This window comes from Caloenas nicobarica, chromosome 31 (genome assembly GCF_036013445.1).
Source record: "Caloenas nicobarica isolate bCalNic1 chromosome 31, bCalNic1.hap1, whole genome shotgun sequence".
Classification (NCBI taxonomy): domain Eukaryota; kingdom Metazoa; phylum Chordata; class Aves; order Columbiformes; family Columbidae; genus Caloenas; species Caloenas nicobarica.
In genome coordinates, this window is record NC_088275.1 from 687,212 (window position 1) to 698,335 (window position 11,124).

The following is an 11,124-nucleotide window of genomic DNA, read 5'->3' on the forward strand; positions in this document are numbered from 1 at the left end:
CCGCTATCCTATTGGGGGGGGGGGGTCTCAGCCCCGTGAGGAGGATGTGGGGTGTTCTATGGGGTGCAGCCTGCAGGCAGTTTGACCCCATTCTTTTTTTTGGGGGGACGATGACCCAGTTTTCTTTTTTTTTGGGGGGCGGGGGGAACCACCCCAGCCCATAGCACGGCCTGGAGCCCCCAACTCACTCATGCCCTCCTGAGAGGCAAGTGCAGGCCAGAAAAAGGGGGTTCAAGTGGTGTTTTGCAGGGGGGGCATCCTGCCTCCATCATGGGGGGGGGGACCTGGGAGGGTGCAGAGTCCAGGGAGCGAGAATATTGGGGTGGGAGAAGGGGCTTGATGAATATGGGGGTGAGTGGCTGTGTGGGCTACGGATCAGTATGGGGGGTTTGGGGTGGGGGGGGTCCACAGGTGGCAAAATGGGGGTTTGGGGTGGGGGGGTCCACAGGTGGCAAAATGGGGTGTGGGGCACTGCCTGGCGGGTGCTGAGGGGGGGTCCATGCCCTGCAGCCTGGGCTGCAGCTCCCCTGGGGCAGGAGGGGAAGCGGGGGGCAGGATCTGGCCTGGCGGGTCCCCCTCCCTGTTGTGTAAAGCTGGGGAAACTGAGGCACGCCTGCGAGATCAAAGTGGGGAGCGGGAGTCCCGCCCGCGCCCCGGGGCGGGGAAGCACGCGTGGCCCCGCTGCGTCAACACGCCGGGATTTGGGATTCGCTTTTAATGCCATGTACAAAGTGTCCCAAAAAAAAAAAAGAAAAATTTTTTAAATTCTTCCAAAAATAAATTAAAAGGATGGGTCCCCCCCAAGTCCCCTCTGTTCTGTGCAAAGAGAAAAGAGAAACCCCCTCCGCTCCCCAGCAAGGAAAGAAACGGGCAAAGCAAAGGACCAGGGGGGGCCAGGCAGTGGCTCCCCACGGTGTGGGGCTGGACGGCACCGTAGAGGGGACAGGGACCCCAGCGGGGGATGGCAGTTGAGCTGGGCAGTTCTTGTCCCCCCCGCAAGTCAGCTCCTGTGGGGGCTTTGCCCCACCAGACCACAGATGGGGAAACTGAGGCAGACAGCGAGGCCCCCCCACCCCGCCCATCACCAGCCCAGGGCTGAGCGGTCCTGGTGGGGGGGTGAGCTGGATCTGGCTGTGCCCACGGCAGCAGCGGCTCCTCAGAGCCGGTGACCTGACTCCCCAGCCCCATCCCTGCCCAGGCAGGCGGGGGGGTCCCCAAAGCAGGACAACCCCACGCCAGCTCCCCGGGTGGGGCAAGGGAGGTTAAGTGCTGTTGGAAAGGCGACCTATGTACATCCCTGAACGTGACGGCTTCCTGTGCCCCCCCCAGCCCCACGGCCCCGTGGGACCAGGCCGGCTGCTGGGGGACTGCGGCTCCCCCGGCTACGAGGTCTGGCACTGGACGTGTTGGCGCGAGCCGTCCTCGAAGTCGTCCTCGTGGTATGCTTCACCGCCATACGGCCGCCGGCCCGGCCCGCTGTGCGCCGTGTACTCGCTGAGCTCGACCTCCTCGGTGTCCTCGGTGGCCATCACCTCCTCCTGGGCTGGGAAGAAGGCCTGGAGCTGGCGCAAGCGCTCGGCGGGGAGCCAGCCTGGCTCGGGGAACTTCACCTGCCACCGGAGAGTGGAGATGGAGACACGGGGCCATGTGGGGACAGGGGACACTCCCTGCCCGGCCCCGGCCCCTCACCTGGAACTGCAGGATCAGTTTTCCCTTCTGGAAGGGACTCCTGTAGATGGGCATCCCCTCGTTGGGGACACACTTGAAGTCCCCGGGTCGGATAACATCACCTGAGAAGGGACATTAGTGCCACCTTGCTGCACCCGGCACCTCCGGGTACTCCCCGGTTCCTCGCGGAGACCCCACCCTGTCCCCAAACCTGGCGGGGAGGAGATGAGCAGCGTCCTGTTGTCCAGGGTGCGGATGACCTGGCGGCAGCCGCAGAGCGCATCGGCCAGGCTGATCTCCCTCTTGACGATGAGATCGTCCCCGCTGCGACGGAACACGGGGTGTTCCTTCTGATCCAGGACGATGATGATGTCTCCGGGCTCCAGGCCGGGAACTTGGTCCCCTTCCTCGTGGAAGGTGATCTTCTGCCCGTCCTTCATGCCTGCGGGGTGTGCGGGGCGAGCTCAGGGCGCGGGGGCCACTTCGGGGGTGACCCCCCCGTTCCCCACGCAGCCCCGTCTCACCTTTATCCAGGTGAACGTTGAGAATCTTCTTCTCCCGCACAACTTTGCGGCCGTTGCAGGTGAGGCAGCAGTCGCGAGGCCGGATCCACTCGCCCTGGCCCTGGCACTGGGAACACATCGTCTGGATCTGCTGGATCATACTGGGCCCCAACTGGTGGATGCGAACCTCCATGCCCGAGCCGTGGCACTTGGGGCATCTCCTCTGGGCGCCCTCCCGCACCCCGCTGCCTGCACGGGGGGAGCAGAGGGGTGAGCAGCGGGGCTGCGGCGCTGGGGAGCACCCCGGAGTCCCCCTGGCGCTCACCTCCGCATTTCCTGCAGATGATGTTCTTCTGCAGGGACAGCTTGCGCGTGGTGCCGTTGTAGAGATCCTCCAGCGACACCGAGAGCTGGTGAACCACCGTCTTCCCTGCAGGGACAGCCCCACGTCAGCGCCCGGCCGGACGCCACCCCGGAGCTGTCACCAGCTGGATCCCGGCATCGCCGGTTCCCCGCGGGGAGTGGGGATGACAGCTTCCCAGAGCCAGTGCTGCTTAAATCTTGGGGATGGTGGCAGGAACAGAGACAGTTTTAAGCTGGGCTCGGTGTGAGGGCTCAGGAGAGCCTCTGGCAGGGATCTCCTTGCGTCTCCAAGCCCAGATCCTGTCACCTGCCCCGGGGTGGCCCCAGGTCCCTGGCGTGGGTTGGGCACAACTCCTGCCCTACACAGCCCTCCAGCTGCTGGTCACCCCAGCCCTCCAGAGAGGCTCTGCCCGGAGACGCTCCCCTTTGCCTCCTAATTACCCCACTATTAAATCGTGCCACTTCAGCAAGAAGCGCCGTGGCAAGTCACCCTTTCCCCGTGACCCAGGCCAAAAGCATCCGCAGAGTCACCGGAGCGGCCCTGCACACCCTGCGTCTCGCTGCAGCCTCCCCAGGGCTCGTGGGGAGCCCAGGGCAGCGCTGGGCTGACTCAGCCCCAGCCCTGGGGACAGCGGGGGAAAGCTGGGACAGGGACAGGGAAGGGCCCTTTGAAGAGGGGCAGATGGAGAAAGTAATGAGGATGACGAGGAGCCGCGTCGGGCTGTGCAGCGTGGGGATGAGGTGGCCCGTGGGCTGTCAGCTGGATCCCGCTGCCCCCCTGGCCAGTGCCGCGCTGTGCCCAAGCGTCATGGCCCTCCCAGAGGGTCCTTTGTCCCCGGTACCTCGCCTATCTGCCCGGCTGCGCATCCGCACTCCCCCGCCGAAGAAGAGGTCAAAGATGTCCATGGGGGAGCCGAACCCGCTGCTCCCCCCTCGGCTCCCCAGGCCGCCCTCCTTCATGGCCCGCTCCCCGCCGCGGTCGTAGAGCGCCCGTTTGTGGGCGTCTGACAGCACCTCATAGGCCTGGGAGATCTGCTTGAACTGGGGAGGGGGAGAAGCGGGTGAGACGAGGTGAAAGCGAGCTGGGTGGGGGCTGGGGGGCTGCACCTACCCGCTCGCCCTCGCTGGGGTTCTTGTCGGGGTGGTAGCGCAGTGCCAGGCGCCGGTACGCCCGCTTGATCTCATCCAGGCTGGCTCCCGGACGCACACCCAGCAGGTCGTAGTATCCTGTCTCCTTCACCATCTTCCTCGTTGCTGTGAGAGGAGAGAGCTGTGAGCCTGGAACCCCCTCAGCCCCCACGGGACTCACTTTATCCCCGTTCTCCTTCCTGCGGGGCCACCCGGCTTGCACAGCCCTGCCTCAGTTTCCCCATAACCCCAGCATCCTGGGGGGTGCGGCGGGGGCTCCCCAGGCCCTGCCATCTCCCCCTGTACCGGGCAATGTGCCGGGAGCCGATAAACCCCACGCGGGGTGTGGACGTGTTTATCTTGCAACACGGGGGGGCCGGGGACACGGGCAGTGCCCGTCCTGCTCCGGGCTGCCCTGACGGGGGGTAAATAAGTGGCGGCTCCTCCTGAGAAACGCCACCGCATCGGCCCCCAGCGCTGACGGCCCCCCCGGGGCCAGGGCTGGGTCTGTCCCGCAGGGCCCCGGCTCCAGCTCGGGGACTTCGCGGCTGGTGTCCCCTCCACCCCGTCCCGGCACCTCCGATCCCCTCCCGGGGACACGGGGCGGCCGCTGGGCCGGGGGTGCCGGGGTGTCCGCGGGCGATGTGACGGCCCCGTCCCCAGGGTCACCGGGACACCCCACAGCGCGGGGGGCACCCCAAAGTCGGTCCCGTGGAGCGTGAACCCCGAAGCACCGGGAAACCCCAAAGAGCCGCCGCACGGGGGGCGCTGGGCGCCCCCAAGGCCGGGTCAGGGCCGGCGGGACCCGGGCCGCGCTGCTGACAGGCCGCGGACCCCGCTCCCGGGGGTCACCCAGGCCCGGGCCGGCCCCCGCAGCCGAGGGAGGGCAAGGAGCGGGGGGGCAGCGTGCGGGGTGTCCGGCCGGGGGGACCGAGGCCGGGGGGACCCGGGGTGGGTGGGACCGGGGGTCGCCGGGCCCGGGGCCGCCCCCACTCACCAGCCGCTCCGCCACCCGTCTCCGAACTCTCTGGAAACCGGGACCCCGCCCCACGCGAGCCCCATTGGCTGGGAACGCAGCCGTGGGGCCCGCCCCCTCCGCCCCCCGCCCCACTCCCATTGGCCAAGACCCCCTCAGCAGCCCGCCCACCGCCCCACCCCCTTTCCCTCACCCCGCATCTCATTGGCTGTCGTTATTTTCGGGCCGGCTCGGGAGGTGGAGCGCAGCTCCGGCTTTCGATTGGCTGCTATGGCTGCCGGGTCCGCCTCCCCACCCGAAGTCTCTCCTCTCATTGGCTGAAGTAGGGTGGCCAATCAGAGAAAAGAGTGGGAATTCCGAACGCCGCGGCTGTCCTGCAGGGGGCGGCGTGGTGCGCGGCGGGCCCGATCCGGGGGGGCCCGATCCGGGGGGGCCCGATCCGGGAGGGGGGCCCGATCCGGGGGGGCCCGATCCGGGGGGGGCCGCATCCGGGGGGGGCCCGATCCGGGGGGGAGGCCGATCCGGGGGGATCCGGATCCGGGGGGGGCCCGATCCGGGGGGGGCCGCATCCGGGGGGGGCCCGATCCGGGGGGGGCCCGATCCGGGGGGGAGGCCGATCCGGGGAGGCCCGATCCGGGGGGGGCCGGGGCGGGCGGGCAGACTGTGCCCTCTCCTGCCTGCTGCTCCCAACGGGGAGAGGCCTTGGGGGGTGGGCAGGGTCTGCCTGGCAACGTCCCCCCCCAGGAGCCTTTCTGGGGTGATGCCCGCTTGCCACCCCGCACCCCAAATCAGCTTTTTTGGAGGGGCCACCCACCAACAGCGGGGAGGGGCCCCACATGCCCGTGTTTGGGGGTGCTGGGGGCAGCCAGGAGCAGGAGGGACCGCTGTGCTTTGGGGCACTGCCCTCCCGGGCTGGAGCGGGGGGCACTGCTGGTTATCAGCCCTTCACCCCCCCAGGCCCCGGGACGAGGCGTCTCCAGCCGTGCGGGGGAACCGGGTCTGGGGGCTGCGCTGAGCGCCCGGCGAGGGGTTGGGACCCTCCGGCTCCCCTCGCCCACCTCCAGCCGGAGGAGGAGGACGAAGAACCTGGGGTGGTGCTGCCTGGGGTCACCGTGGGCTTTGGGGTCCGCAGGGTCCCCCCGGCGATGGTCACCCCTCCGCCGTCCTTCGAGCCAGCGCCGACGTTTGCTCCGAAATCACTGGCCATGTTTGGACAAGCAGCCGGGTACCGGGGGCTGCCCCGGCCCCCCAGAACCGTACCGGGGGGGCAGCAATGCAGCAGGGGACAATAAATCTCCCCTCCCGAAACCCAACCCCGCCAGGCAGTTGTCACCCCGCTGGGGTTTCAGTGACCCCCATCCCAGCTGCCCGGGGCGGGGGGAATTGGGTCCGAATTCCGGCGAGAAGCTGCTGCTGTCGGCTGATCGATGGCGAGGGACTGGGAGCAGAGTCCAGCGTGGGGTCCACAAACTGGGCAAGGGTTTCCAAACTGGGCAAGGGTTTCCAAACTGGGCACAGGGGTCCTCAAACTGGGCAAGGGTTTCCAAACTGGACAAGGGTTTCCAAACTGGGCAAGGGTTTCCAAATTGGGCACAGGGGTCCTCAAACTGGACAAAGGTTTCCAAACTGGGCATGGGGTTCCCAAACTGGGCAAGGGTCCCCAAACTGGGCACAGGGTCCACAAACTGGTAATGGGGTCCACAAACTGGGCAAGGGTCCCCAAACTGGTCAAGGGGTCCCCAAACTGGGCATGGGGTCCACAAACTGGGCAAGGGTCCCCAAACTGGTCAAGGGGTCCCCAAACTGGGCATGGGGTCCACAAACTGGACAAGGGTCCCCAAACTGGTCAAGGGTTTCCAAATTGGGCACAGGGGTCCTCAAACTGGACAAAGGTTCCCAAACTGGGCATGGGGTCCACAAACTGGGCAAGGGTTTCCAAACTGGTCAAGGGTTTCCAAATTGGGCACAGGGGTCCTCAAACTGGACAAAGGTTCCCAAACTGGGAATGGGGTCCACAAACTGGGCAAGGGTCCCCAAACTGGTCAAGGGGTCCCCAAACTGGGCATGGGGTCCAAAAACTGGGCAAGGGTTTCCAAACTGGGCACAGTGGTCCTCAAACTGGACAAGGGTTCCCAAACTGGGCAAGGGGTCCCAAACTGGGCATGGAGTCCCCAGCCATGCCAGGGATGCTGTTTGGGGTGCAGGAGCCACTGGACCTTTGCACCGGGGCCGGATCCGGCATCAGCTGCTCAGGGTGACTCAGGGCTGGCCGCAGTCACATCCTGTCCCCAACCCTGTGACCCAAAGCCCCAGTGGGCGCCAGGTCCGGATCCACGGGGTTCCAGCCGTGTTTGGATGTGGTGGGTTTGGCCCCGGGGCCAGATCCCACCCCAGCCGCTTTTGGTGGGGGGACACAGCCCTGTTTGTCCCGGTGCCACCTGCGTGCAGGGACCGGCTGTGCCGTGAGGAAGGAGCTGCTTTGTCGGCGTTTCCTCCGGCCGCCGCGTCTGGGGGTGAGTCAGCTCTGGCACCCGCTGCTCCCCGTCCCAGGCGCCACGCGGGGGGAGTGGTGTGGGTGCAGCAGGGCGCCCCGCTGCGGAGGGGTGCCCTGGGGGGGTTCCCCTCTCCCCATCACTGATTCAGCACCTTTCCACGTGCGGCTGGCCCGTGGCAGGCTGGCTGGCTGCGAGGGGAAACTGAGGCACGGCGCTGGCACACGTGTGGAGCCGGCCGGGCTGCTTCCCACGCCACAGCCCTTTTCCGTTCCGCTCCCACCCCGTCCCCCGCTAATGACGGGCTGCGTCCTGACCCTGTGTGCCGGCACCGGCTGCTGGCGGGCGCTGCGGCCGTCCCTGGCACTGCCGGGGCCAAGTTCACCGGGAGTTGGGCTGGGGAGGAGGAGAGGGCTCTTGGGGTGCTCGCTGGCAGCGGGCGGGTCGGTGCGTGCCACAATTTCCCCACTTGTTTTGGTACAAAGGAGCGTTTTGGGGAGTTAGCGGCGTAGGGGTGCGGGTCAGCTCTGCTGGGGTGGGAGTGTGGGACCTGGGGGTGACATTGCCCCGGGGCTGGGGGACTGTCCCCCGGTCCCCGTCCCTCCCCGCGCTGACGGACAGCCCCAGGCGCACATTCCCGGCGGGGCTCTCGCCGCGGGTTCGGCCGCAGGCATCCCCGTCGCCCCGATTTGGCAGCAGCTGTCGCGACGCTGGGGGGGGGTCATGACCTGGCAGCTGGGCGAGCCCCCCAAACCGGGGCAGAGCTGATTATAGCTGGCGGGAGCTATTCCTGGGGGTGTCTGACCCGGGTGAAGGGCGGGTGAGGGGGTGGCCGAGTCGCCCCCCCCGGCATGTCCCCGGGGGTGTTGCGGGAAGGGATGGTGCTGGTGGGGGCGGCGATGCCTCCCCGGGGGGCACCCATTGCCCATATCGCTGCGCCGGCCCCACATGGGGGTCCAGCCTTCCTCTCCCCTGGGGATTTTTGGGCCCCCATCACTTGTCCCTCTGAGCATTCCCCTTGGGGACAGCACCGGGGCACTGGTGGCCCCAGCGTGGCCCCCGCTCGCCCACATTTCCCATCCCCAAGGGCTTATTTTGGGGAGGGGAAGCGGGGGCTGCCCGCGCCCCTCCAGCCGTATTTTTAGTCCTTTCCTTATAAGGTTCCCGTGATTTTTGGGAGCTGTGAGCGGAATGAAGTCATCGCTGAGGTCATCCCACTTCCCCCCGCCCGGCCCGGCGCGGGCTCACCCCACAGGGAGTTTTTGTGTGGGCTCCATTGAAACCCCCCCCGGCCCAGCCTGCGAGGAAACAAAACCCCCGGCTGGCGGGGGGCCGGGCTGGGGGGGCTCCGGGGGGCTCCTAAAGCCCCGGCCCAGCCACCTCTCCGCACCCCCCATGACCCCCGCACTCCCCCAGCCCTTTTGCACACGCGTGTGCGCCAGCATGGTGCTGCCACTTGGGCGTGCGAGCGGGTTTTGGGTGTGGGTTTGGCAGCCTGGTCCCCAAAATCCGCCTGTGTGTGCGTGGGGGTGCTGTGGGGTGAGGGTGCTGCCCCTGGTTCGCCCTGGTGGGTTTTGGTCTGTGGAGGGGGTGTCTGAGCTGCAGACCCACACTGGGGTTCGACATGGGGGGACACGGGCGTCCTGTTGGGGACAGACTTGGTGCCTTTGGGAACATGCACGTTCCCATCGGGGACACACTTGGTCCTTTTGGGGCCGTATTCAGGCCGACGGGGAACATGTTCAGTCCCATTTGGGACACACTTGATCCCACCAGGGACACACTCAGTCCCTTCAGGGACACACTTGATGCTGTTGGGGACACGCTGGGTCCCATCGGGGGCACATTTGGTCCAGTTGGGGACACACTCAGTCCCACTGGGGTCACACTCGCTCCTGTTTGGGACACACTCGGTCCCATTGGGGACACGCTGGGTCCCATCGGGGGCACATTTGGTCCGGCTGGGGACACACTTGGTCCAGTTGGGGACACACTCGGTCCCATTGGGTACACACTCGGTCCCATCGGGGACACAATGGGTCTCATTGGGGGCACACCGGGTCCCATGGGGGGCACATTTGGTCTGGTTGGGGACACACACAGTCCCACTGGGAACACGCTCAGTCCCACTGGGGTCACACTCAGTCCCATTGGGGACACACTCGGTCCCATTGGGGTCACACTCGGTCCCATTGGGGTCAAGCTCGGTCCCATTGGGGACACGCTGGGTCCCATCGGGGGCACACTCGGTCCTGTTTGGGACACACTGGGTCCCATCGGGGGCACACTAGGTCCCATCGGGGGCACACTGGGTCCCATTGGGGACACATTTGGTCCGGTTGGGGACACATTTGGTCCGGTTGGGGACACACTCAGTCTCACTGGGAACACGCTCAGTCCTGTTTGGATACACTCAGTCCTGTTAGGGTCAAGCTCGGTCCCATTGGGGACACACTCAGTCCCACTGGGGTCACACTCGGTCCCATTGGGGACACGCTGGGTCCCGTCGATGCACACCCGCCCACGCCTGTCCCGAGCATCCCCAGCCTTTGCTGCAGCCCCTGGGGTTTGCAAAGCCCCCGGCAGCCGCCCCCTTCCCCGGGTGACCCCCCAGCCCTTGCAGCCTCATCCCCTCCTCCGCCTCCTCCTCCTCCTCTTCCTCGGGGCGAAGAAGGGGCTCGCCCTCCCCCCCACCATCTGTCCCCCCTCATCGCTTTGTCAGCACCGGCTGGAATGTGGATTCATTTCAAGAGGAATGTCACCCCCCGCCTCGTGCAGCTCCTCGCCCGCCGCCATCTCCCCCACAGCATCCGCCAGCCCCTCCTCACCCGCGGGACCCAGGCGTCCGGGCGGCCGCGCTTTGGGGGACCGCTCAGGGGGACACGGGGGAGTCGTGGGGGGGTGACGGAGCTGCCGTCGCCCGCTGATGGGTTGACGCTGCCCAGGCCTGGCCCGAGGGGCACGTTTGGGCCAAGGGCTGATTGAACGCAGGCTCGGCGCCTGATTAAACTAATCGGAGAGGTTATTTTTTTTTATTACGGTGTTTGAATCTGTTGGAGTTTATCCTTAAAAGGAAACCATCGCCTCTGGGCTGGGGAGGGGGCCGGGGGCTTCGCATGGAAGACGGCAGATAAATGTCGGGTCCTTATCGGTCCCTGGCTCCGAGCATCCCTGGGCGCTGGCACGGGGGCGGCCGGGCTAAATCCGGCGTGTGGGCGAGCGGCGGGGCCAGCCCGGCCCCGAGCACCCCAGGGGCGACGCTGAGCGCACCCGTGGGTGCGCGGCTGCCAGTCCTGGCTCCCCCTGTCCCCTTCCCCGGCGTGACTCAGCCCTTTGCCCGGCATCAAGGAGCCCATTCTCTGGCTGGAGGCTGATTCATGCGGCTCTGCCCGGCTGTCCCCACACTTGGCCGCACAACGGGGTGATTGAGCCCCCCAGGTTCTTCGCAGCACCCCCCGCCACCCGGCACCAGCTGGGAGAAGGGAAAAGCTGCATCTGCCGGGGCAGCGGGTCCCCGCCACGATGCTGGGGGTACCCGCGGGACTAGGGGGCCGCACGCTGCCCGCGCGGGCAGCTGGCCCAGTTTGGGCAGGAACAGCGGCTGGTTTTGCTGGGTCATTGCTGAAGGCGCTGGCATGGGGACGGGGTGGGTTGGCATCCCGTCCTGCTCCGTCAGCCAGCCCAGGCAGCGGCTGGGGACGTGCCCGGCGGGCAGCGAGCCTTGAGCGGCATCCACGGGGGCCTGGGCGTGGGGGAGCATCACCCCGGGGGGGAACACCGTCCTGGGGATGGGAGTCCATGGCCTCAGGGAAAACATCACCCTGGGGATGCAGGAGCATGACCTGGGGGGGAACATCTCCCTGGAGATGGGGGAGCATCAGCCTGGGGGGTACGTCACCCTGGGCATGGGGGAACATTGCTCCAGGGGGGTACATCACCCTGAGAAAAGAAGAGCATCAGCCCAGGGGATTGCGTTGAGCATCACCCTGGGGAC

The 11,124-nt window shown here is 67.1% G+C and overlaps 1 protein-coding gene across 1 annotated transcript; it reads right to left on the minus strand.

The window, feature by feature from the left end:
- Positions 1-708: 708 nt before the first annotated feature.
- On the minus strand, positions 709-4,714 carry LOC135999972 (dnaJ homolog subfamily A member 1-like). The gene is made up of 8 exons (XM_065653571.1): positions 4,660-4,714; positions 3,646-3,788; positions 3,377-3,575; positions 2,497-2,601; positions 2,193-2,420; positions 1,880-2,110; positions 1,690-1,790; positions 709-1,610 (listed from the first exon to the last, which is right to left on the minus strand). Exons 2-8 carry the CDS (start codon positions 3,775-3,777, stop codon positions 1,383-1,385), a joined length of 1,224 nt encoding a protein of 407 aa, XP_065509643.1. The 5' UTR covers positions 3,778-3,788; positions 4,660-4,714; the 3' UTR covers positions 709-1,382.
- Between the last annotated feature and the right edge of the window lie 6,410 nt (positions 4,715-11,124).